Raw genomic sequence first — 22,212 nt, forward strand, 5'->3', positions numbered from 1 at the left:
CTTTCAGGGTGTTGTACAGACATCACAGGAAAATAGAGTTTCAAATTCATCAACCCCTCCATAAGAAGTTGGTTTTTTTTGTAATGAAATTTCCATAAATACTTTGAAAAATTAAAAGTTGAAAAGGGTAATGCATATGTTGTCTCTTCTTAAATCTGTCTCAGAACTGATGTTTTTCTTTAATTGAGTCTTAAAAATATTCATGCACAGCATCAGATTTCCTTTGCATACAGTAACACTACTTCCAATGACATTAAAAATGTTTCTTTACTCTTTCTGGTTCTTGCCATGAGTAAATTTTGAGGAACATTATTTGCCAAAGAAGTTCAGCTCTGTGGAGCCCAGTGGTGCTGTTTTCTGTGCTCAGATAAGAAAATACTGTTGAAGTTAGGTGTATGGCAATAATAGTCATCATCAAATCAACTTTGTTGTATAGAATGTCTGATTTATAGGCATCATTTATATGTGTTTAATTAAGGTCTTACTTCTGTGCATATTGCTAGTATGTTACATACTCTCATCAATACTAGAATAGCATGCACATCTGTCTGCATGCATTTGTGCTCTTTGTAATTGAATCTGGTACTGAAAGTTAATAAAATGCTATAATTAAATATGATTAAACACCATTCAATGCTGTTTCTCTTTAACTGCAGACCCTGCTACATGGAAAAATTCAAGACACCTTGCTAAAGGTTGCCTTTATCCACTTGCTTTTTCTCCCTACACCTGAAGTGCATGCTTATATACACTAATCACATACATTTCATGCCACATGATTGTTGATTGATTACACTTTTCTTTTTACACTTTAGCTACTGTGGTGATTATTTTGCTGTCTTGTGATCTGATTGATTTTCAGTTTTCTGACCTTGTTGCATTAGAATGAGATAATTTTTGCTTTCCCTCTGTGCCGTTGCTGCTTCATAGAACTTCCTGCACTTTTAATTCCCAAATCCTTAAAAAAAAACTTTATTGATCAACTTTCTTAAATTTCAACTTAAATGAAAAAATATTTGGAAAGATTACTTGATTGTAGGTAAACCACGTGTTTGCCAAAGGGCCAGATTTTCTGTAGACAGTTCTTGTAGAGCAGATTGCTGTATCAGGGAGCACAGAGGAAATGACCCCAAACTAAAAATTGGAACTGGAACTTGCCTCTAATACTTGGAAACCTAATAGTGAAAATGTGAATATCTTGCAGTATGACTCAAACTGCTGCCTGTGCTACAAAGCAGGAATTGAACAAAACCTCCTTTGCTGTTTCTGGGACTGATCTTGCATAGTCCCCAAGTAATTCTGGACCTTAGTGGTGACTGACAAGAGTGAAGATGTTTGATCCTTGACAGATTTGGGAAGAGACATGTTCTCCTCAGGCTTCTTCGTTATGCAGAGTTCTTATGTATTTTCTGTTTGCTTGCTTTTAGTTCTACAGGTTTTCCTAACTTTTTCTTTCAGCTGTAATTTGATCTCACTTGCATGGTTTAGAAAAAGAGATGATAAATGCTAGCCTTTGCTTTCCCAGGTTTTTAAGCTATTGCTAATATTTTTTTTTTGTTTTTATTAGAAGGTGATAATTAGTGAACAAGGCCATTTGTGAAAGATTGCAGGATAGGTAATTAGCTCAGTCATAGGTAGGAAGGTGGATCTGGTGTGAGACAAATTAGACATAGTAGTGAGGTGCAGTGTTTCAATAGACAGAATCATAAATCTATTTATCCTGAGCTATTTAACATCTAACTGTAGAAAGCTAACTAATTTTTCTTTTGCTGCTTGAAAAAAAAAAAACCAAAAACCTCATAGTTTTCAATGACCAGGCCTTGGAAGAAATGTTAGTGAAACATCTACTTTTTTCTCATGTATCCATTTTTGTTTTCAGAGGTAGATGCTGCTGAATGGGGTAAATTTCTTCATACCAAAAATAAGGTATGTTGACTCTCTTGATGAAGTAGCAGTGTCATAAATATGTTAACAGAAATACACTTAATTCTGTTATCTCTTCCCTTGACTTTCCTGAAAAGATGATGTTTCTTGGTATTATTATACCTACTGGCATGTATAATAATATATTATATGGCAGAATATTGAGGATTTTGTGTTTTGCTTTTTATGACTAGAAAACTCTTGAAAACATAAAATGTCTGTTGTGTGGGTCATTGGTTCTGCTGAGTTATCATAGTCCTTTTTGGGTTATTTTGTTGTTTATTCTATTTTGTGCATTGCCAAAATTAGAATGGATGTCACTAAGACAAGTCATTTCAGTCCGTTGAAGAATTGGCTGCTTCAGAGGTTTGTTAGAAAGAAAAAAGAGCCTCATGTGCATCAGGGCAAAGGAGCACAAACTGAGTTGATCCAGCACCTCACAAAGAGTCAAAGCTTAATTCTTGCTTGAAGACAGTCATATTTTTGTTGGCAGATAAATTATACAAGTGTTTATTATTTTAAAGTGATTTTACTCACCTTCTAGGCAGTGCTAGAAATTGAAGTAAAGTTAGAGAGGAATGTAGCGGGAATCAGTAGAATAGCTCTGTGCTAACGTTTTTTGGTTGGTGGCAGGAGAACAGTTTTTACAAGAGTGGAAAAATTCGAAAATGAAACTGCCCTTTGTCCTCTTCATGATGAGAAGGGGTTTAGGCTACATGTTGCTTATTAACTTCAAAGGATTACAACTAGACTCAAAATGGAATTAAGTATTTGGAACTCTCTGTAGGTGGACACAAATTAACAACTTGTGTCTGACATTGTTCATAAGTGCTAATAACTGCCATCTCACAGAATTAGTCAACAGATTAAATACCAATTTATGTAATTTTTAGCACTGATCATTCCTGTTTGCATCAGTTTAAGGGCTACTAGTAATTCTTACATATTTTTTGATATTCTGTATACTTAGAGAGTTTTTCACCATCCCTTGGAGAAGAGATCATTATTTTGTTAAGTAAGTGAATGCTGTCTTTGATTTTCAAACTTCTTTTCTTCTTCAGATCTATACAGATTTTGATGAAATTCGTCAGGAAATAGAAAATGAAACAGAGAGAATTTCAGGAAACAATAAGGTAAATCCTGTACTGCCCATCTGTTGTCTTGCTATTGATTTTCTTGCTGCTTGAACCTTTCTTAAAGAGTTTCAGTAGCTAGGAGTGAAAAGCACTTAACTGCTCTAATGAAGAACATGGGAATACTTGCTATCTTGAGATTTTTTTTTACTGTGTTCATGAGAACAATTACTTCAATTGAAAGAAGATTTGTTGCTTGACTTCAAGATTCTGTAATAAATGTGGAAAAAATAAACTTTCAGTTAAACTTGCTTTAATTTTTCTGCATGCCTAGCTTTATGTAATTATAAAACTGGCTGCTGACAAAGACAAAAGAATTGGTTGACAGATGATTGTTTTTTTTTCCCTTGCTGTGTGTTTTAAGGTATTTGGTGAAGGAAAGTCTTTGTGGTATGAAACTACAGCCTTTGGATTTTCATATGATGAATTTGAATAATCCAGGGCAGTAATTATTACTTCTTATTCATGTATTTCTAGGGCATCAGTCCTGAACCGATTCATCTTAAGATTTTTTCATCTAATGTTGTAAATCTGACTCTTGTGGACTTGCCTGGAATGACAAAGGTAAGGTGCAGAATGCTCCTCTTCTGACTCAGAGTGTATTTTTGAACAAGGCGTGCCTGTTCACTCTTTGCCATTGTTCTGCATTGCTAGATAAACTGCTTTCCTGGGGTTAAGTAGGGTTATGTAAATTTGACATGTCACTGTCTTCTGGGGTAAGATTTGAGTTTCTGCTGCACTTTGCTGATGTCAGAGATAGATTTGCTTATGTTTTTTCTCTTTCTACATATAAGTGATGGTAGGTGTGTGGGCTGTATGTTCCTTGCCATAGAAGAGGTATCACTCCAGGTCTCAGAGCTGTACCTGCAGATAGATCAGTGTTTGGCAACTTGGAAGATCTCCTTCACATTGCTTCTCCAGGAGTGGCTATGTGTATTTTGTGTAAGAGGCTGTATAAAGTGAGGTTATCCTAACAGAAATGTTCAGATCCTCCTTGTTCAGGTTACATATGGAATAATTTTCTGAGACATGAAGATGACAAGATGACTTCTTTCCCTGCCCATGCACACATCCCCACCCACTCTGCCAGCTGTTCACGTGCTTCTTGGACACCAAGCCTCATGCAGGCATAAAGACACAATTTTGAATAGTTCCATCTTGGTTTTTTGTCTAGGTGCCTGTTGGTGATCAGCCTAAAGACATTGAACTTCAAATAAGAGAGCTCATCCTTCAGTTCATCAGCAACCCCAATTCCATTATCCTGGCAGTCACGGCTGCCAACACAGACATGGCCACTTCTGAAGCCCTGAAAATAGCTCGGGAGGTGGATCCAGATGGTAAGCACCAAGGCTAACTGGATGCTGTAATTCAACTGATTTTTAAAACTCAGTCCTAAAATAAAACTGAAGTTGTTTGAGCAAAATATAGTAAGAAAAATAAATGTCATCACATTTCCTAGAAAATATAGGTTTTATATTTGCTTGAAGACTTTTTGCTGCAGTCTCTGCAACTCAAGAGGATGCTGGGATGAATCAATAACTGATAGATTTCTGGCTTGCCAGCAGGCCAAGTAACTATTCTAATAGTCATGGAGTCACTTCTGTTTCCACAGCAGCAAAATGGTGTTAAGAATGTTAAATGGACAACTTCATGCTTTATTGTCCAACATAGTTTCCTTTGGTAAAGAAAATATGCCACCCCACAGCTAAGTAATTGACTGTTTAGCTGTTAGTTTAGTGACTTTTAGTAAGGATAAGATGAATTCTGTTTGCTGTATTTATGTGGGAGAACGGACTGATTTAATGGACTAGGAAGATTATAATTTTATATTTACCTTTGAAACAGATCTGAAGCTACTGGCTGCCTGCTTCTTGCTTTTGCAAAGTGCTGTCAGTACCATTGACTAACAAATGGCATTGTGTGATTTGAAAGAACATGGATTAATACACTTGGAAAATAAACATGCAGAAATTAGGTTAAAATTTAGTGTTTATACCCTCAAATTTGTCTTTCCATAAAATGTAACATTTCTTGATTGTTTTCAAACTCCAGGTCTGCTTTGACTTGTCTGCCACATAACCTTGAGGGAAAACTCTTCTGGCAGTCTGCTCAGTTAAACTGTCCTGGTTCAAGATATCCCTTTTATTTTACTCCTGTAAAAATGATTGACAATGTCTTTTGGATCACTTCCCAAAATTCTGAAACTTAAAGGTCTAGAGTGGCAGATCAGGTTGCAGGTTCTGCAGGAGTAATGCTGTATAGTGGGAAGTACTACAGTACTAAAGTAGCTATACTCACATTAAAGTTTAAAGACCCAAGAACTTACTGATTTTACTGAGATGCTGGGGTCTTTTTAGACTCAAAAAGTGTGTTATATTTTAAAGAAAAGGTTCTTGGCACATTTTTTTTCAGACCAAGAGCTCAGGAAATATTGAGGTCCCAGACAAATCCTGTGTGTGTTAGTCTACTGGTTTAGATGAGCAATATTTCCCTATTTAATGAATTTCGGTCACTAATTCTCCATTCACTGAATTATGAGTTTTAGTTACTCTGGTGAAATCAGAACATCCCTGTGAGTGTTTTCCTTTTGGTAGGTCGAAGAACCCTTGCTGTTATCACAAAGCTGGATCTCATGGATGCTGGCACTGATGCTATGGATGTGCTCATGGGAAGAGTGATTCCAGTCAAACTTGGCATCATTGGAGTAGTGAATAGGTCTGTGTGAGCACAATGGTGCTATTTTTAAAACTCTGTTAATATGAAGTAATGCTTCTGCTTTTCTAGCCATTAATATAGTTTTAAGAATAAGGTTACAATGTTGAAATAAACTTCTGAATAAGCAAGTGAGAAGTTTGTTGCTCACTTCTCCAAGCCTTTTGTTCTTCCACTCGACCAACTGCTAATGCAGGCAGGAGTAGAGACACTTCTAGAAGAACTGTAGTGTCACCACTTCTGCTGATGTCCTTCAGCTTGAGGGGTGCTTCTGGTCAGCTGTTCACAGTAGCTCTGATCCAGCACAGGTCCTGTATATATTAGTCCTAACTGCACATAACTGTGGTACTGTTTGCTGTATTTTTTTACCTTACTTAGGTCAAATCCCATGTAGTTGTGATAAGACCATTGTTTCCTCTGTGTATAGTTGCTACCAATACAGGTTTGTTGACTATGTTGCATGGAGAAACAAATAAAAACCTTTAAAGTCTAAGGAAGGTGAGTTATGTGTGTAAAGCAAAACATGGTTATTAAATGTTCTGTCCAGAAAAGCTGAAGTGTAAATTACTATTACGGGCATCCAGTAACTGGTGTGTAACTCTGCCTTTTGCCTTCAGGAGTCAGTTGGATATTAACAATAAGAAGAGTGTGGCTGATTCCATTCGTGATGAATATGGGTTTCTCCAAAAGAAGTATCCTTCCCTTGCCAATAGAAATGGAACCAAGTATCTAGCTAGAACACTGAACAGGTATTCCTTGAGGACATAAACTGATGGGTTAGACATCAGTGCAGACCTTTCTTTTTACCCTAGTGTCTCTTTTGGTGCTATACAATAATGTATTAAAGAAAACTCTGGTTGCAGACTCTGGCTCTCTCAGTTTCTGAATTTACTGTAATTTTCCCAAGTAAATCTTTTCCTTTGGTGGTTATTTTGTGTCTCTTCTCTGTTTTGATGGAGATGATAAAGCTGAAACTTTTCCTCCCTTCTAATGAGGAACTGTTTTCTATTTTTAGATTGCTGATGCATCATATCAGAGATTGCTTGCCAGAACTGAAAACCAGAATTAATGTTTTAGCTGCCCAGTACCAGTCTCTACTGAACAGCTATGGGGAACCTGTTGAAGACAAAAGTGCTACTTTATTGCAGCTGATCACCAAATTTGCCACAGAATATTGTAACACTATTGAAGGAACAGCAAAATACATAGAGACTTCGGAGCTGTAAGTACAAATGTTTTCCTGCAATATTGACTGAGTGGTTTGGTTCACCCAGTGGCTCTTACTAGCTCTCGCTGGCAAAATTACTACACTGGACCATAACATACTCAAAAATGTTTGAATTCAGACAACTGTAAGAAAGGTTCTCCGTGAGAGCTTTCTTCTTATTTACTACTTCAGTTGTTATTTTCTTTTTTCAGATGTGGTGGAGCCAGAATCTGTTATATTTTTCATGAGACTTTTGGAAGAACTTTAGAATCTGTTGACCCTCTGGGTGGCCTTAACACAATTGACATTCTGACTGCCATTAGAAATGCCACTGTGAGTGTTCTTCTGTATTTCTGAGTGTTGTGGCTGTATGTTAGATAGGAAGCTAAGGTTTAATTCTATATAAAGGGCACAATTTTGAGATGGTTCAGTGTTTTCCTGATAGATTTGATTTCTTGCTAATACGGGAATTGATGTTGCTGAGAATTAACGGAGTAAGGCCATTTTTAAATTTTGTAGTATATAATAAAATGTTCCCTCCTTCAAGACTGACTTTGAATGTCAGACATGTCAGTCTGCTTTGCACTGTGTCTGTTGTGTGGACAGACAGGCAGGTTTCTGCATGGTCTTGGAGCATGAGGTACCCCATAGCAATGATCTGTGTGTATGTTCCTATCCTCCTGTAAATGTAAAATGTAAAAACAGGATTTAGTTAGAGGAAAGATGTCATATTTCAGGTAAAAAATGTTATATGTGTAACTAAACATTGGTCTGTGTGGTCATAAATTAAATTTATTCCAAACACTGAAATCCACTGATCTTGCTGGTATGGCATTAGATGCCCAAGACTGTCCAATAAGTAATGGCAGATTCTCTCTCTGAAACCAGAAAGAAAATGTCTTTGCCTTTGTAATAGATTTCATCAAAATGTGGATCCTCAAATGTGAAAAAGCATTGTTCTGATTTGTAAGCCTAAAGTGACATGAGTAGGTAGAAATCTCAGAGATTCTATAAGGATGCTAGGTAATCATTGTTTAGTACATTTTGTCTTAAAGATAGGAACTTAGAGCTTTTATTTTTACATATACTTGAGACCTGTTCTGAGTGTCACTGTGACCTGATTTATTCTGGGCCTCATTAAATACTACTATTTAGAAATGCATCATGTTTTATATGCAATTTAGCAGCTTTTCCCCTCCTTTTGAACCAGGGTCCCCGTCCTGCCTTGTTTGTTCCTGAAGTTTCCTTTGAGTTGCTGGTAAAAAGGCAAATCAAACGTTTGGAAGAGCCGAGCTTGCGCTGTGTGGAGCTGGTTCATGAGGAAATGCAGAGGATTATCCAGCATTGTAGCAATTACAGTACACAGGTAAAAATGCATGCTCTACTACTGGGATTGTAATTATGGGGTGTGTGATTACTTGCTTAAAAACTTCTGGAAGTCTCACCAGTAAAATTTGGGTTTGTTTTTAGGAATTACTGAGGTTTCCTAAATTGCACGATGCCATAGTTGAAGTAGTAACCTGTCTTTTGCGTAGGAGACTTCCTGTCACAAATGAAATGGTAAGTTTCTGTCTACTGTAATTTTGCTGGTAAAAGTGCATGGTTTTTGGAGTCTTGATGTTTCTGTTTGCACAGGAACCCAAGGTATTAAAAGAATCTTAACTTATTTGTTAAATTGATAGTTATTTAATATGTACACATTTAATATGTACACACTCTTCTATATTATAGATACATATAAAACACAGGGGTGGGGTTAGGGTTAAGCATGTTGTCTCCTATGTTTCAATTTCTGAAGAAGAATTCTACAAAATTTCAATTCAACATCTTCTAGTCTTCCTCATATAGGTTATTTCCCTCCCTTGTAACAGAAGCAGTGCGTTTACTGTAGAGTTTGTGATGCAGTGATGAAAATTAAATTGTAATCCTTATTCTGTGTGTTTCAGAGGCTTGTAATGCCCTTTACCTAGTGAAAACTAAAAGTTCAACTTGCATCTTTAAATAAATATGTTTTAATATTAAAATCTGATTTGGACTACCTGTTAGGGAGTAAAGAGTGTTTCAGTATTTGACTCTGCATTTGATGTGAAAAGCAAAAATTGTTTTGTATACTCACAGTGAACCATCTCCCTCAGTTCAGATATTGTAGGTGGTTTGTGGCTGAGTGGTCTTCTGCTGTGGGCAGTTAAGCTGTGCTTGCCTGCATTGTAGGTCACTGCTCTGCACTGGCATTAGGTTTACTCCCTGAATTTTTGATCTGGGAATATCTTGCATTGCAGGTTCATAATCTGGTGGCCATTGAGTTAGCTTATATCAATACCAAACATCCAGACTTTGCTGATGCCTGTGGGTTAATGAATAACAACATAGAGGTAAGAAAGTATGTTCTCTTAAAAAGTTTCTTGTCTCTTTAAGTGAAGGTGAAATTTATAAAATAACTAATGCTTCAGCTTCTTTCCTTGAAGCACATTTCTGAATTTTGAGGTATGAGAAATATGATGAATTATGAATATGGTGTATACTCTAGTAATCTGTGGATTTGTTAATTTCTATTGCATATTTCATTTAGGATCACTGGTTGATACTTCACTGAAAGGATTCTATCTGGTTTTCAGTCTGGAAAATAAGATGGGCATCTAATTAAGTATTGCCTATGAAATGAATTTTTTTAAGGCGAAATTTAAATATGTGGTTGTGAAATGGTGTTAATGTTGAAGTAACTGCATTTTGTCTTTGACACAATGTATCAATAATGTTCCTCTCATTCATTAAAGGATAATACAAGTATTGTTTCCTCTGTTCAGGTTCTAATTTCTGCTTGCTTTTGGTATTGTTCTTGAATCTCTGTGTTACCACACTTCAGCCTCCCTGAGATACTTGTCTCTCTCGGTCTTCTGTCAGTAATTTTGTGTTTTTCAAGTCCAAATCTGATAATACTTGTTGCTGCCATCATCCTGTGGAGGCAGTTCAACAACCAGTCTGCTCTGTTAGATTGGGAGAACCAATCTGGTGTTGTTGCAGTACTTCATCTCTGTGGCTAAGAGCTCATTAATACCCTTGTGTTTATCCAACACATCATTTTCATTCATCACAGAATCATAGAATGGCTTGGCTTGGAAGGTCATCTCATTCCAACTCCCTGCCATATGTAGGGACACATTCCTCTAGACCAGGTTGCTCAGAACCCCATCCAACCTGACCTTGGACAGTTCCAGGAATGGGGCATCCCCAGGTTCTCTAGGAACCTGTTCCAGTGCCTCACCACCCTCACAGTAAAGAAATTCTTCCTGTGGAATATGTAATTTAAACCTACTCTCTTCCAGTTTGAAGCCATTCCCCCTTCTCCTACATGCTCTTGTAGTGTTTCTTTTTTAAATGCTTACATTAAAATTTCTACTTTATACAATTTCTTCTATAATCTATAAAATTTCTTCCTTCTGTACATATATTCTGTACTGACTAGGTAAGCATTTGAATTTGGCTTCGTAGACTGCTTTTAATCTAGTTCAAAAACAATGTGTATGGAAACTACTGTGAGTACAGAAATTAAGACTTTGTGAAGCTGAACACACAAAATTGTATCATTGTGTATTACTTAAAGGAGTTCTTTCCTAATGTTTTCGTACAGGGCATTGAAATTTTTTAAGAACCAAACCATATAAACCCAAGCCTTATTTGGTGGACAATCAGTTGTTAATTTCAAGCAAAATCAGACATTTCTTTGTCCTGATTGCTTCAAATTCTATTTTGCTATGAAGCAAATTCTGCTGCCTCCTTCATTTTGGGCTAATCATGAGTTGGCCACAAAATCAAATCCTTTAGATTACTTGGAGGATTTACAGCTTAATGAGGGCTGTAGAGTATCTGTGGTGAGCCAAATTGTGGAGCTTTGATATTGTTTTTTGAAGGCTCAGGCTTCGATTAGGGAGTGTGGTGCAGAAAAACTTTGCAAAACATTTTATATTGAGAATTGAGTAGGTAATCAAAGTATCCAAATAATCAAGGGTTACATAGACCACAGTATTAGCATGGCCCTGGATGAGATGAAATCACTCGTATTTGTGTCTAAAATGGAAGTCATCTGTAAAATGTGAATCTTGCCTGTGTGTTGATAGAGAGTAATAGATAATTGAGGTCTTGCTGGATTGTTTTTAAAGGAGCAGAGGCGGAACAGGTTAACCCGGGAATTGCCTTCTTCCGTGCCACGAGACAAGGTAAGTAAATGTTTGATTTTATTTTTTTACATAAAGCTGAATGCATTCTCCTAGATGCGATCTAAGTATTGGAAAATTTCATGTGCTGCCCTAGTAACAGTCTTGGGAGCTTCCAGGGATTGAGCTTTTTCTTTTCAGTTTCATAAGATAAAAGTGGAATATAATTTTCTTTAAAAGATGCAATTTTTGGGAGGTTTTAAATCTGGTATTTCAGAAGACTTCTCTATAAATGTAATAATACACTTATTACTTTTCGTCATATCAGGTAAGGTGTAAAATGCCTGCAGATGTTGAAGGATGGACTCAGAACTTTCATGCTTAAGTTTGTAGCTGAGACATGCTGATTTCAAAAGATAAACAAATTATTTAAAATATCCAGTGTCAACCTAGTGACTTGTGGTTGGTTCTTGTTCAGTCACTCTTAAAACTGCAGTTTATTGCAGTCTTACTTTCTTTGAGAGCAGATGTTGGAGGTGACATTTTCAGTTATTCATCATAATCCAGTCATGTATTCTGTCTCTGGAGCTTGCTTAATTTTATCAGGTTTTGGGATTAGTGCAATGACAGGAAGAACCAACCAAATGTCATGGAAAACACTGTTTGGCTGTAGAACAGTCTTGACAACAAGCTGGGATTTTAGACAGTTATTTAATACTATGTGAATTATTAAGAATTCAAAGATAGAGACCATAGTTTAGGTTCCTCATGAGGTTGTAACAGGAGTTTATACACCTGATAGAAGTCTGTTCACTAAGTTCATTACCTTAAAAAGTGAGACTAAGTCCCAGAGTAGATCTAATACTGTTGCCTTTAATCGGTCTAAGACAACTGATGGATGAACTGGAAATTTAAGGTAGCTATCTAGAGATTGCTTTCAGTGCTCTTTGATCCTTCATTATATTGATTTCGTAGTTAAATCATCAGTCTAGGAGCTTACATAAAATTGAAGGTCAGATAATCCAAATAACTGTCTTGGAGATGCTTTTTTTTCTTCTCTTTTCTTTCTTCTTTTTTTCTTCTTTTTTTTTCTTCTTCTATTACTGTTTTTCTAACAAATTCTTTTATCTATATAATTTATATAATTCTATCTCTCAAATATTTCTTTTCTGGATTTTGAAAGATGCTAGTAGGTAAAAGTGTATGCAATTTGCTAGGTAAATTTGGTGGTCTTCAGTTGAATTTTTTTTTTCCCCCTCCATGCATTTTTTACCTTCCTTAGTCTACTAAAGCTCCAGGTGCATTGGCACCTGCTTCCCAGGAGACTGTTACTGCTGCTTCTGCTGAGGCTGATGGCAAGGTCTGTCTTGATTTTTCCTCTAAGCACTGCATGCATGTTTCTGTTGTGGTGCACCCCAGGTGTAAGGAAAGCAGTTTGTCCCTAGTGTTCTGTCACCAACAGTGTGTCCTACCCAGTCTGGATGTCCTCTCCAGTGTGGATTACTTGGCACTACTGGTTTTATGTGCAGTGGCATGTCAAGACATGCCATGAGGTGGCCAAGTCACTGCTTTCTCTTTGAATTCTTGTTTGCAATATATTTTGGTGCAAATATGCACCTAATTTGCCTCAAACTGTCAAGAGATTGTTGGGTGCAACAGTACTGTAATCAGAAATCCTCAGCATGACTGTTAAACTGCATGTTTTTAATGTGTTGACAGTTAAAGAAGGAGGACAGAAGATAAGCTAAAATGTGAGTTTCCTGCTTCCTGCAGGGAATCTTTACAGGCTTTGCTCAAACTGAACCTCCTTTGTGTTGCTTCACATAATTGTTGAATCCCTGGTTTACTTATATTTGTGAAATGTGTTCTGCAGTGTTTTTTACATGTTAGGTGTGCTGTCTCATGTTAAAATAACAGCTCGTTATTGCTCTGAAGGCTTTTCTGCTAATTCCTCTTGCTAGGAGTCAGAAAAGATGGGCAGTCACAAGTTTGTGTACTAGAAGTACCAAGGGGACTCAGGCTTTCTGCTTTCTTGCACATTCAGATTTTAATGCAAAGCGTCCATTTCTGTCCTGAGCAAAGTGGTTAAAGTCAAATCTAGTAAATAGTATAATTTTAACTATTATTTTCATCAGTGTTTTAGAGGTTTTGATATGCTGCAAAATTTAAAACAAACCAAGAGCCACTGTGAAGATAGTGTTGTGACTTAAGAAGTAGCAGGAAGCTGCCAGATGTGGTTTGCATTTCCCGTAAACTCTGTCCTCTATGGGGTGATACATTTCACACTCTTGTGTGACTTTTGTTTTTGAAACTGCCTTGGAGGTAGAGCAGGCTCCACAGTAATGCAGAATGAGAGTGGCATTTTTGTCATTTTGAACAGCTGTCTTGTGATCAGAAATCATGCAGTGGAGCTTTCCTTAACAATCATTTTCTCTTATTAGCAGAGTTTAATTTGATTTCCTGGTGTGTTGTACAGTGCCTCTGGGCAGTTGTGCAATTTAAATAAAATTTTTTATGTGCACAGCCTAGCTGGGTTTCCTCCTTTATGCTGCTGTTGGTATTCTACTTGCTATGCTTTGTTTCTCACTTTTTTTTTTAGATTTAAGATCAGCCTGTGGTGTTTCATTGTGAACACAATAGACAAATTTAGCTTTTTTCCTTCTGTGTCTGAAGCAAGACAAGTACAAAGCCTTGAATGGCCTTTTTCAAGCAGGACTAGATTTTAAAGCACAGAGTAAATAGAGGAGATATTAGGCTTGTGGAAAGGTACAAAATAAAAATCGCCCCTATTCTACATCAAAATAAACTTCAGCTTTTTAATACTATTTAATATATGGTGGATGCTATCCACTAATGTTTCTTTTGTTCAGTGATTCCTGATGTTTGAGGGCTGGGTGTTACATCTTTTTCTCAGAAGATTCCTGGGTCATTCTTTGTCTGGAACTCCCCAGAATCTCTGATCTTCACTTCGAGAGGATGAAGATTTTTGTTTTGATTTGTTATAAAAAAAATAAATTTTCCATAATTTTTCCATAAATTCTGACAGCACAAATATGATCATAGCTGTATTACCTCAAAACAGAAATGTGCATTTTTTTAGCTGTTACTGTAAGAAACTTCAGTTTGTATTTAAATAAAACTTGAAGTATTTAAATTCAAGTATTGCAAGAGCTGTGGTGATCTTCAAAATATATTTTCAGAATGATCCTGATAGTATAGGATGTGTGGTCAAAGCCAAATGACTTAGAAAGACCACCCCATATTTCAGAAGTGATTTTTAGACCCTTAAAATGCTGTGGAACTTCTCCAGGTGAGACATTTTCATACCCTTTGTTAGGGACAGTATGAGTTTTAAAAGCTTTCATTTTACTGGTACCTTTTGTGAGCTGTAACCAGTGAAGGGAGAATAAATGTGGGAAATGTGAGGAATAGAATGAAGGAATATACCTATGATAATCTTATTTTTAGTGAATTTTACCTGTAGTGATTTGATCAGATGCTTCTCTGTAGTGGTAGAGTTCTAATTCTGCCATGTTTTTTCAATGTGCTGTTTGTGCAGAATCCTTCTGTAGGAGCTGATGCACCTCAGGAGTCTGGAACAGGCAACTGGAGAGGAATGCTGAAACCCTCCAAAGCAGAAGAGGTGTCAGCAGAGGAAAAATCCAAGCCAGCTGCAGCCCTACCTGCTAGTCCTCAAAAAGGACATGCTGTAAACCTATTAGATGTGGTGAGTCTTGGAAGACAAATTCCTTTTCTTTGTAGTTCAGGCTCAGGAAAGAAAACATCTCAATTCCAGATCTTGTAACTTTGCTGCTAATATGTGGTCTCCATGTAAATAATTCCCACTATTGCAACAAGGAGCTCCAGCCAGTCTCTTCTGCTTTGCTTTTTGTCTGATTCCAATCTCCCTGCCTGCTCCAGTTTCAGGCTATGATTGAGATAACTGGCTTCCTTTCACAAATTCCTGTGCAGGTGAACTCCTCTGTCTAGATAGCTGTTGGTACAGAAATAAATCTTAGCTCAACTCAAATTCCTGTTCTTCTTGTGCTGAATTTTAATGTTTATATTGGAGGAGAAGAACCATTAAAGACAAAACCCACTTAAGTTAAAAACAGATGGAGATTTTGAAGTATTTGGAGATGTTTAGAAAAAATGTAGTGAGACCCTCTGACCTTTGTTTTACAATATGTGGATTTTGATGTGTCCCTAATGTTATTTCTGAAGAATTACAGGTTTGTTGCAAGACATATTACATCTATCAAACTCAGGCTAAAAAAGCAGTAGTTAGAATTTTGAGTTTTATTTACAAATGGAAATGAGCAGAATTGGTAAGCTGAGGGTTTTATTTTTTTCACACAGCCTGTACCTGTTGCACGCAAACTTTCTGCCCGTGAACAACGAGATTGTGAAGTGATTGAACGACTTATTAAATCTTACTTCCTTATTGTCAGGAAGAACATTCAGGACAGGTAAACCCAAACTTCTTTGAAGTATTTAAGCCATGCAAGTATTGTGGTATTTCATTAATCATATATATGATCATGTTATTTTTATCATGTTCTTATGTTTCTAAGAGAGAAAATAAATTAATTTTTTAGAAGGGATAGCAGCAGTAAAACTTGACCCTTCACAGAATGAAGCAGTTTGAAGAAGCACTTGTTTCCTCTAATGGTTCCCAGTTCTGTAGATTATTAAGTAAAAAGTTTAATTAGGGGATGCCTGCTTTTCTGGAGGATGCTTCAATTCACATGGAAAATTTGCAGCAAATAACTGGAATAAACTCCAGATGCTGTGTACCCCAACAGAATTTAGCTTTGCCATCCTGTTATATCAAATGGGAGCTAATGTGTGTAGCTCAGTTTTCTAGCACTTAGCTATAAGGGTGAAAAAGTTCTTTCTACTGTGGAAAAGTCATACTTTTTCTTTAATGAGGAATTCTATAAAACTTTCTTTGCTTATGTCTTTGTGGAAAGGTCTTATATTTTTATGTGTATGGGAAGTACGGGGGGAGGTGCAGGAATCTGGATATTGATATTAGATCAAGTTAGTGAGACTCAGGTGTTTTAGTATATACAGTAAACTAATACCTTCAATATAATTTTCAGTATTTCATGGCAAGGCAGTGCTTTGTTTAGCTTAACTTTACTGCACTGTTCATACTATGTAATATCAAAGATGTGAATTATTTCTTTGCCTCTCTCTCTTCCCATTTACACATAAAATTTGGTTTTAGGGTTGACATACTTAAATATGTGTCATCCCATGCACAGTAGAGAGAGGTTGCTTTCTAATGAGCAGAGTTATTTATTCTTATTTTGTGTTTTACTCTGTTCATGTTTTTTACAATGTAGCTTTTCTATTTGGAGGAAATTAAATTTATATTAATTAGTTCTACTCCAATATTGTATATGATGCTGTTTTTACTTGAGAGAGGTTTTATTTATGGTAGTGATAGATTCCTGGTAGTTGAGCCAATGCTATGTATAGCTGCTTGCCCTCATTGTGCATTCTTCATCTGGAACAGACCTGGTTTTGAACAATGACTTTAAAGAAACAATCTTTGTGCTTGCAGTGTGCCAAAGGCAGTGATGCATTTTCTGGTGAACCACGTGAAGGACACTCTCCAGAGTGAGCTGGTGGGCCAGCTGTACAAATCCCTGTTGTTGGATGACCTTCTCACAGAGTCTGAGGACATGGCACAGCGCAGGAAAGAGGCAGCTGACATGCTAAAGGTAATGAGGAGATCAGAAGACTTGAAGATTTGTCTTCCTTTTTTCTTTACTGCTTTTTAAGACTGTTCCAGTGTATTGCTTTTCTCTGCTGGAGGAGTTAAAACCAACACCTGACCAGAAAGGATTACATATGAGCTTTTAAATCTGCAGTTTAGCAGGCTAGATAGAAAGTAGGGGCAGTTTCTCTTTTATGGCAGGCTTTTAAAACTGTGTATGGTGAAGAAGTCTGCCCTTCTTGAGAATTTAATGGGTTGCCACTTGTTTTGTAATGACACTGATTAGCTTTGGTTTGATTTTTAGCTTTGCACTTCCCAGACTGCTGCTGTTTTGTCCCTGGCAAATCTCTCCAGTATAACTAACTCTGGCTTTTGTGTGTTCCTGTGTGCAGGCCCTGCAGCGAGCCAGCCAGATCATTGCAGAGATCCGTGAGACACATCTTTGGTGAAGACTGTATCAGCCACACTATTTATATGCATTGGAGGTTACATTGGCTTGACAATTGCTAGGCATGGTATACGGAGTAGAATTTTTATTTATGAACTCTTCTTATCTGTGTACTGCAACTGTGTAAATCTGCTCATGTAAAGACAGTTGGTTTGATTTGCAAACAGAAAAACATGCTGTATTTTGCAAAAGAAGTCGTATTTAATCCATATAATAAATGGCTCTAAATGTTTCCTTACCAGGTTTCTGGTGCAAATTAAAGCAGACCAAGTCTTCTGTCTCAGTGACAGTCTCATTTGAACTTGGGGAAAAACGTTCAAGTTCCAGTGCCTGACTTGCTGAACAGGTTGCCTGTGGTTAAGACAGCCAGTGTAGTCTTGTGGCATAGTTTTAAGCTGCTTTTCCAGTAGAAGTTTCAATACTGTGAAGAAAAGAGAGCACCGAGTATTTTCTTTCATGAATATATTGCATGCACTGTGACAGATGGAGGTCTCCATTTTATAGCACAGTAGAGATGTTGAGCGTATTACTATGTATGTGTGTTCCCTTTTTTTTTTTTCTCTGTTGTTCCCAAATGTTTCAATGGCAGACAAAACTTCAGACTTGATTTCATGGAGTATCATGTAGGAAGAATTAGCCTGGAGCTTCTGAACAAGAACAGCCTACTAAAAAGTGGCTGCAGAGTTATTAACGTGCACTGGAGCTTGTGTATGAATGTTGGAGTTTATAATCAGGCACAAGGACATCTTCCCCTTCCTCCCCCCTGGGACCAAGCCCCTGGACCATCTGATAGTAAATTTGCTCTGGCAGAACTGAAAAATAAACTGGATTTCAAAACTGTCATGGGATAGTAAGTGTTTCTTTTAAAAATAGATTAAGTTGGCCAGGGAAAAGGGGATGCCCACAAATTCTGCAAATTATGGAATGTATGACAGAATGAAAGAAAGTCTGTGGAATTGGAATATTTATATCAGAGATTACAGTTGATTTTGAGGAAATTTTATTGTGCTGTAAGTAGCTTTTTTTTTTTGAGGACAATCGTATGATTATGAATTTTTAAGTTGGAAATTAAGTTGATGAGGTTTCTTTTTTTCTTATGATTATAATTCATACAGATAACCATTGATCGCACTAGCCTTGAAAAAGTAAACATTTTAATTTTTATGAATAAAAATTTATTTAAACTCCAGCCAGCATACTTGCATGTACTTTTCAAGCAGATTCACTCTTTTTGTATAAAGTGAAAATGTTTACTATAGTGTTGCTGATACTTTTTCTTTAACACAACTTGCATGAAAAATAGGACACTGCTGTTAACCTCCATGGCTTGATTTTATGGTATTGGGCCACGATAGTGAGGTTTTCATTACCATATGCAGTTCCTTCTCCCTGAAATCAGTTAGCAAAAAAGGAATTCTTATGGTAAGCTGCTGAAGATTGAAAATTTAAAAATTCAGTTTACAAGAAGCTCTGTTGAAAAATGTATTTTTTCAGTTTAGCATCAATATGAGCACAAGTCTGACAGATGCAACTTTTGGATACTTCATGTATGATCTGAGAATTAATGCAGAACACGGAAATACATATGGTGTATTTTTAAACAGCCTAAAAAGTCATGGTGTATGCATTACATGTAATTAATACAAAGGAGGTACTTTTATCTTGCATTGTATCCAGGGATAGTAGTTCTCAGATTTAAGAAATATGACTGAAGTGCAAACCACTTTTTAAATCTCTTTGGTGATCAGTGAAAACTTTTTAAGTTTTGTGAAAAGCATTACATTTCTGTTTGGTATTCACCTGACACCTCTCTCCTTTTTGCTTTCAACATCCAAGAAGTTTTCAACAAGGTAGTGCCGTCCATAAGTGATCTGCTACCTAAGCTTTAAGTCTCAAAGTTCAGTCAACAGTCTCTTTGTGAAGAAATACTCTGATTTGTAAAGTTTTGAAATGCTGCATAAAGCAAATGAATTTCATTTATTGAAGAAATTCTTGCAAGTGATACCTGGCTCTGTAATGTCATGTGAAATTTCCAGTGTTAATTTGGTTTCTGAAATGTTACGACTTTTTTTGTTTAACTTTCACAAAAAAGTTTCAATTTGGTAATGTTTGAGTGCCAAGAAATGAACTTGATTTGTAATCCTTAATGCAAGACTTTGAAGGTCCATGCTGTAACAATCCTGTTATTTAATAAACAGATAATACACAAAATTAATTACACCAGAAATAGTTTCGGACTGACTTGTAGTTCTGGTGGCAGGACTTACATGCACTTGTAAGTTAGTAGTGTAAGTACCTATATGTGTACAACCTTAGTTATGATTTCACTTGTTCTCACTAAATTCTGCATTCTTGAAGAGTTCCATAATTCATAATGTGAACAGGCTGCTTGTGCCTACTGATAGGTTTGAAACAAGCTGTGTTCTAGAACTGAGAAATACTTCAAATGCCACTATTACTACCAGCACTAAAAAATTATGGGATAGCTGTGGAAAAAAGCCTAATGAGGGAAGCAATTGAAAAATTTCCAAATTATACTGATGGTTTACAACTGTCTTCTAGATCCCCTTATTTAATTTAAATTTGAAAAAATGTTGTCACCAATGCACGAATTTTAGCTAACTTGCTCTCCAGTGAGGAGAGAATCATGGGGGAGAAAACTCCCTGTAGCCAAGTTCAGGTTAGTAAATGTTTGACACTGGTATCTGAGCTGTTGTAGTCCTGCTGTAACTAAAACACAGTATCCTCCTGATGTGAACAGTTTGTATTTAGCAGTCAGGTTCAAATTTTACTTAGTGAAACAGATAGGGTGGTGGTGTCTGTGTGCTTCAGACCTTATTCTGAAGTAAACGGAGCAGACCTTGTGTAAAACCTGCCTTTACTCATTGCTTTGTGGATGAATGACAGTTGCCAGATTGGATATGGCAAACTCGGATCCCTGCTTTAGGTACCTCAGCAGGGGAAAGAAACAACTTGCCACTTTGTTGTGCCCTTGTTGGGAACTTGAATGGAATTATCCTACGTAATTTTTTTTCTGCAGTTTTCGCCTTCAGCTGTGAGAGCAACGGGTAGCTGGTGTTTTCTCTAGTTACTGAGGATCTCCACTGCATCTGCTTTTTGTTGCCAATTAAGCACTGCTTTGAGGTGAGAGCTAGAGGATTGGTTTCCCAAAGTTTAATACCACTTGGATACGGTTTTGTGCTCAAAGACGATGTTTAAACTAGTGAAGGTGCTTTCATGCTCCCATAGTTTTGAGTTTGCCTGCTGCATGCCCTTTCATCATTTACCTCTTGACTGGTAAGTGCCACATTAAGGTTAAATTCAAGTCTTCCAGGCTGTGCTGTACAGATGTTTTTGGTGGAGCTTTTTTAGTTTGTTTTAGGTTTTTTTAAATATCTTGCCCATATGTTAAACACTTTAATATTAATTATTCCTTGTTCATATTTGAACAAGTTTGGACAGTCTCTTTCTTTCTGATTATCAGAATGTACCTGTACATAAATTAAGACCAGGCTAAGAAAGAATCATTGATTTTTCCAGTCATCCTTGATCCTTGACCCAATTGTTCAAATGTTCAGTTGTGAGGGCCCTGTATGGTCATGGCAAGTAGTGCTGGTATCCAGCTGTTTCTCTGGGAAGAGTCAGGGACGGGTTTGGAGTGCTAGGACTTGGTCAAAGGCAAGCATGAACTAAGTTTCTTGGAGTTTATGAATCTTACTATAAATCTTGCATGCAAAGAACTTTATTCACTTTTTTGTTTCATGTTGCTAAAAAATAAATTTACTGATTTATTAGAGGTGGATATATGTGTGTCTGCACTATTTGGCAATGACAGAAAACAGGAGGAAGGAGATCAGGCATGAACCACTACTTATTCCTAGTTTTTCCTGTAACCAGAAAGAAACTCAAATGGGTGTGTACTGGAGCACTTTGGTCCTAGGTGCATGTTTCTGATTTGCTCTAATGCTTCTGACATTTAAGGAGCAAGGTGGCTGTGTTAGGTGGATGGACTTAGCCTTTCCCCTGCCCTTCCTTTTCTTCCATGTGCTTTCTTTGAGGTAGAAATGACTCAATTACTTCTCTTTGTTATGTAATAGAGATTAGGCTAGAGATGTTTCATTATGAGACAGATAAGTAGGATCTGGAAACTGAAATTAACACTAAGAACATCCTGAGCTTTTGAAAGTGCCATTATTTCAGTTCTACTGCCAGAAGAAACTGTCACCTATAACAAGCAAGCCATCGTATTTTATTACTGCTGAACTTTTGAGTCATGCTGCAAATGAAATCAGCATGAAATTTATCAAGGAAAAAGAAACATAAAAACAGTAACTCCCCACCCAGCTCTAGGATATATAATCACATTCCAGAAGCTAAGATAAGGCTTTCCCCCTTGTGGCTGCTGTCACTGCAGATTTGTATGGAAGATTTCATGGACCAGGAAATTATTCTCCATGGCCTAAGAGTGAGGCCTGATCCTTGAAAGCAACACTGCAAAACACTTCAGCTTCCCTCAAGTGTTTCGTGGTCCAGAGGTCCTTGTGGTGCTGTTCACCCACAACTCCTGGGCATCTAACATTAAAATGTACATGCTCCAAATCTTCTGGTATAAAGTACTATCTTCCAGCTGGCTGCAGGGCCTACAGAACTAGTACCAGGATATTCCTTCAGCAAGGAGTGCTGGATAGCATGGGTAGTATGTTCATTCACAGGACCAAAGAAGTGAACAACTGCCACTCCCCTTATAAGTCATACTAGGCACACAGAAAGCCTAAAAGGGATTCATTAGGTTGATTTAAGCTTTGAAAGGCTCTATACTTTCAGATCTCAAAAGTGATTATGCTGTGTATTCCCACATGAAGGCTGGAAAGCTTTAGTGCCATGTGACCCATACATACCCAAGAACCAAC

At 37.0% G+C, this 22,212-nt stretch overlaps 1 protein-coding gene across 2 annotated transcripts in view; it reads left to right on the forward strand.

The window, feature by feature from the left end:
- DNM1L (dynamin 1 like) overlaps nucleotides 1–19,531 on the forward strand; it is a 35,104-nt gene extending 15,573 nt beyond the window's left edge. Inside the window, exons 3-20 of one of the 2 annotated variants that reach the window (XM_039707858.1) lie at nucleotides 657–695; nucleotides 1,880–1,926; nucleotides 2,985–3,056; nucleotides 3,534–3,620; nucleotides 4,231–4,393; nucleotides 5,651–5,771; nucleotides 6,386–6,517; nucleotides 6,784–6,990; nucleotides 7,188–7,308; nucleotides 8,186–8,341; nucleotides 8,446–8,535; nucleotides 9,255–9,347; nucleotides 11,133–11,189; nucleotides 12,409–12,486; nucleotides 14,686–14,853; nucleotides 15,486–15,595; nucleotides 16,699–16,858; nucleotides 17,247–19,531. In XM_039707858.1, coding sequence (XP_039563792.1) covers nucleotides 3,612–3,620; nucleotides 4,231–4,393; nucleotides 5,651–5,771; nucleotides 6,386–6,517; nucleotides 6,784–6,990; nucleotides 7,188–7,308; nucleotides 8,186–8,341; nucleotides 8,446–8,535; nucleotides 9,255–9,347; nucleotides 11,133–11,189; nucleotides 12,409–12,486; nucleotides 14,686–14,853; nucleotides 15,486–15,595; nucleotides 16,699–16,858; nucleotides 17,247–17,303 — 1,722 coding nt within the window. In that variant the 5' untranslated portion in view covers nucleotides 657–695; nucleotides 1,880–1,926; nucleotides 2,985–3,056; nucleotides 3,534–3,611 and the 3' untranslated portion in view covers nucleotides 17,304–19,531. The remainder of the gene's footprint in view (nucleotides 1–656; nucleotides 696–1,879; nucleotides 1,927–2,984; nucleotides 3,057–3,533; nucleotides 3,621–4,230; nucleotides 4,394–5,650; nucleotides 5,772–6,385; nucleotides 6,518–6,783; nucleotides 6,991–7,187; nucleotides 7,309–8,185; nucleotides 8,342–8,445; nucleotides 8,536–9,254; nucleotides 9,348–11,132; nucleotides 11,190–12,408; nucleotides 12,487–14,685; nucleotides 14,854–15,485; nucleotides 15,596–16,698; nucleotides 16,859–17,246) is intronic. The other variant, XM_039707859.1, reaches the window with a different exon arrangement.
- The last annotated feature ends 2,681 nt before the right edge of the window (nucleotides 19,532–22,212 follow it).

The sequence above is a fragment of the Passer montanus genome, unplaced genomic scaffold (assembly GCF_014805655.1).
Source record: "Passer montanus isolate IOZ18808 unplaced genomic scaffold, ASM1480565v1 scaffold20, whole genome shotgun sequence".
Classification (NCBI taxonomy): domain Eukaryota; kingdom Metazoa; phylum Chordata; class Aves; order Passeriformes; family Passeridae; genus Passer; species Passer montanus.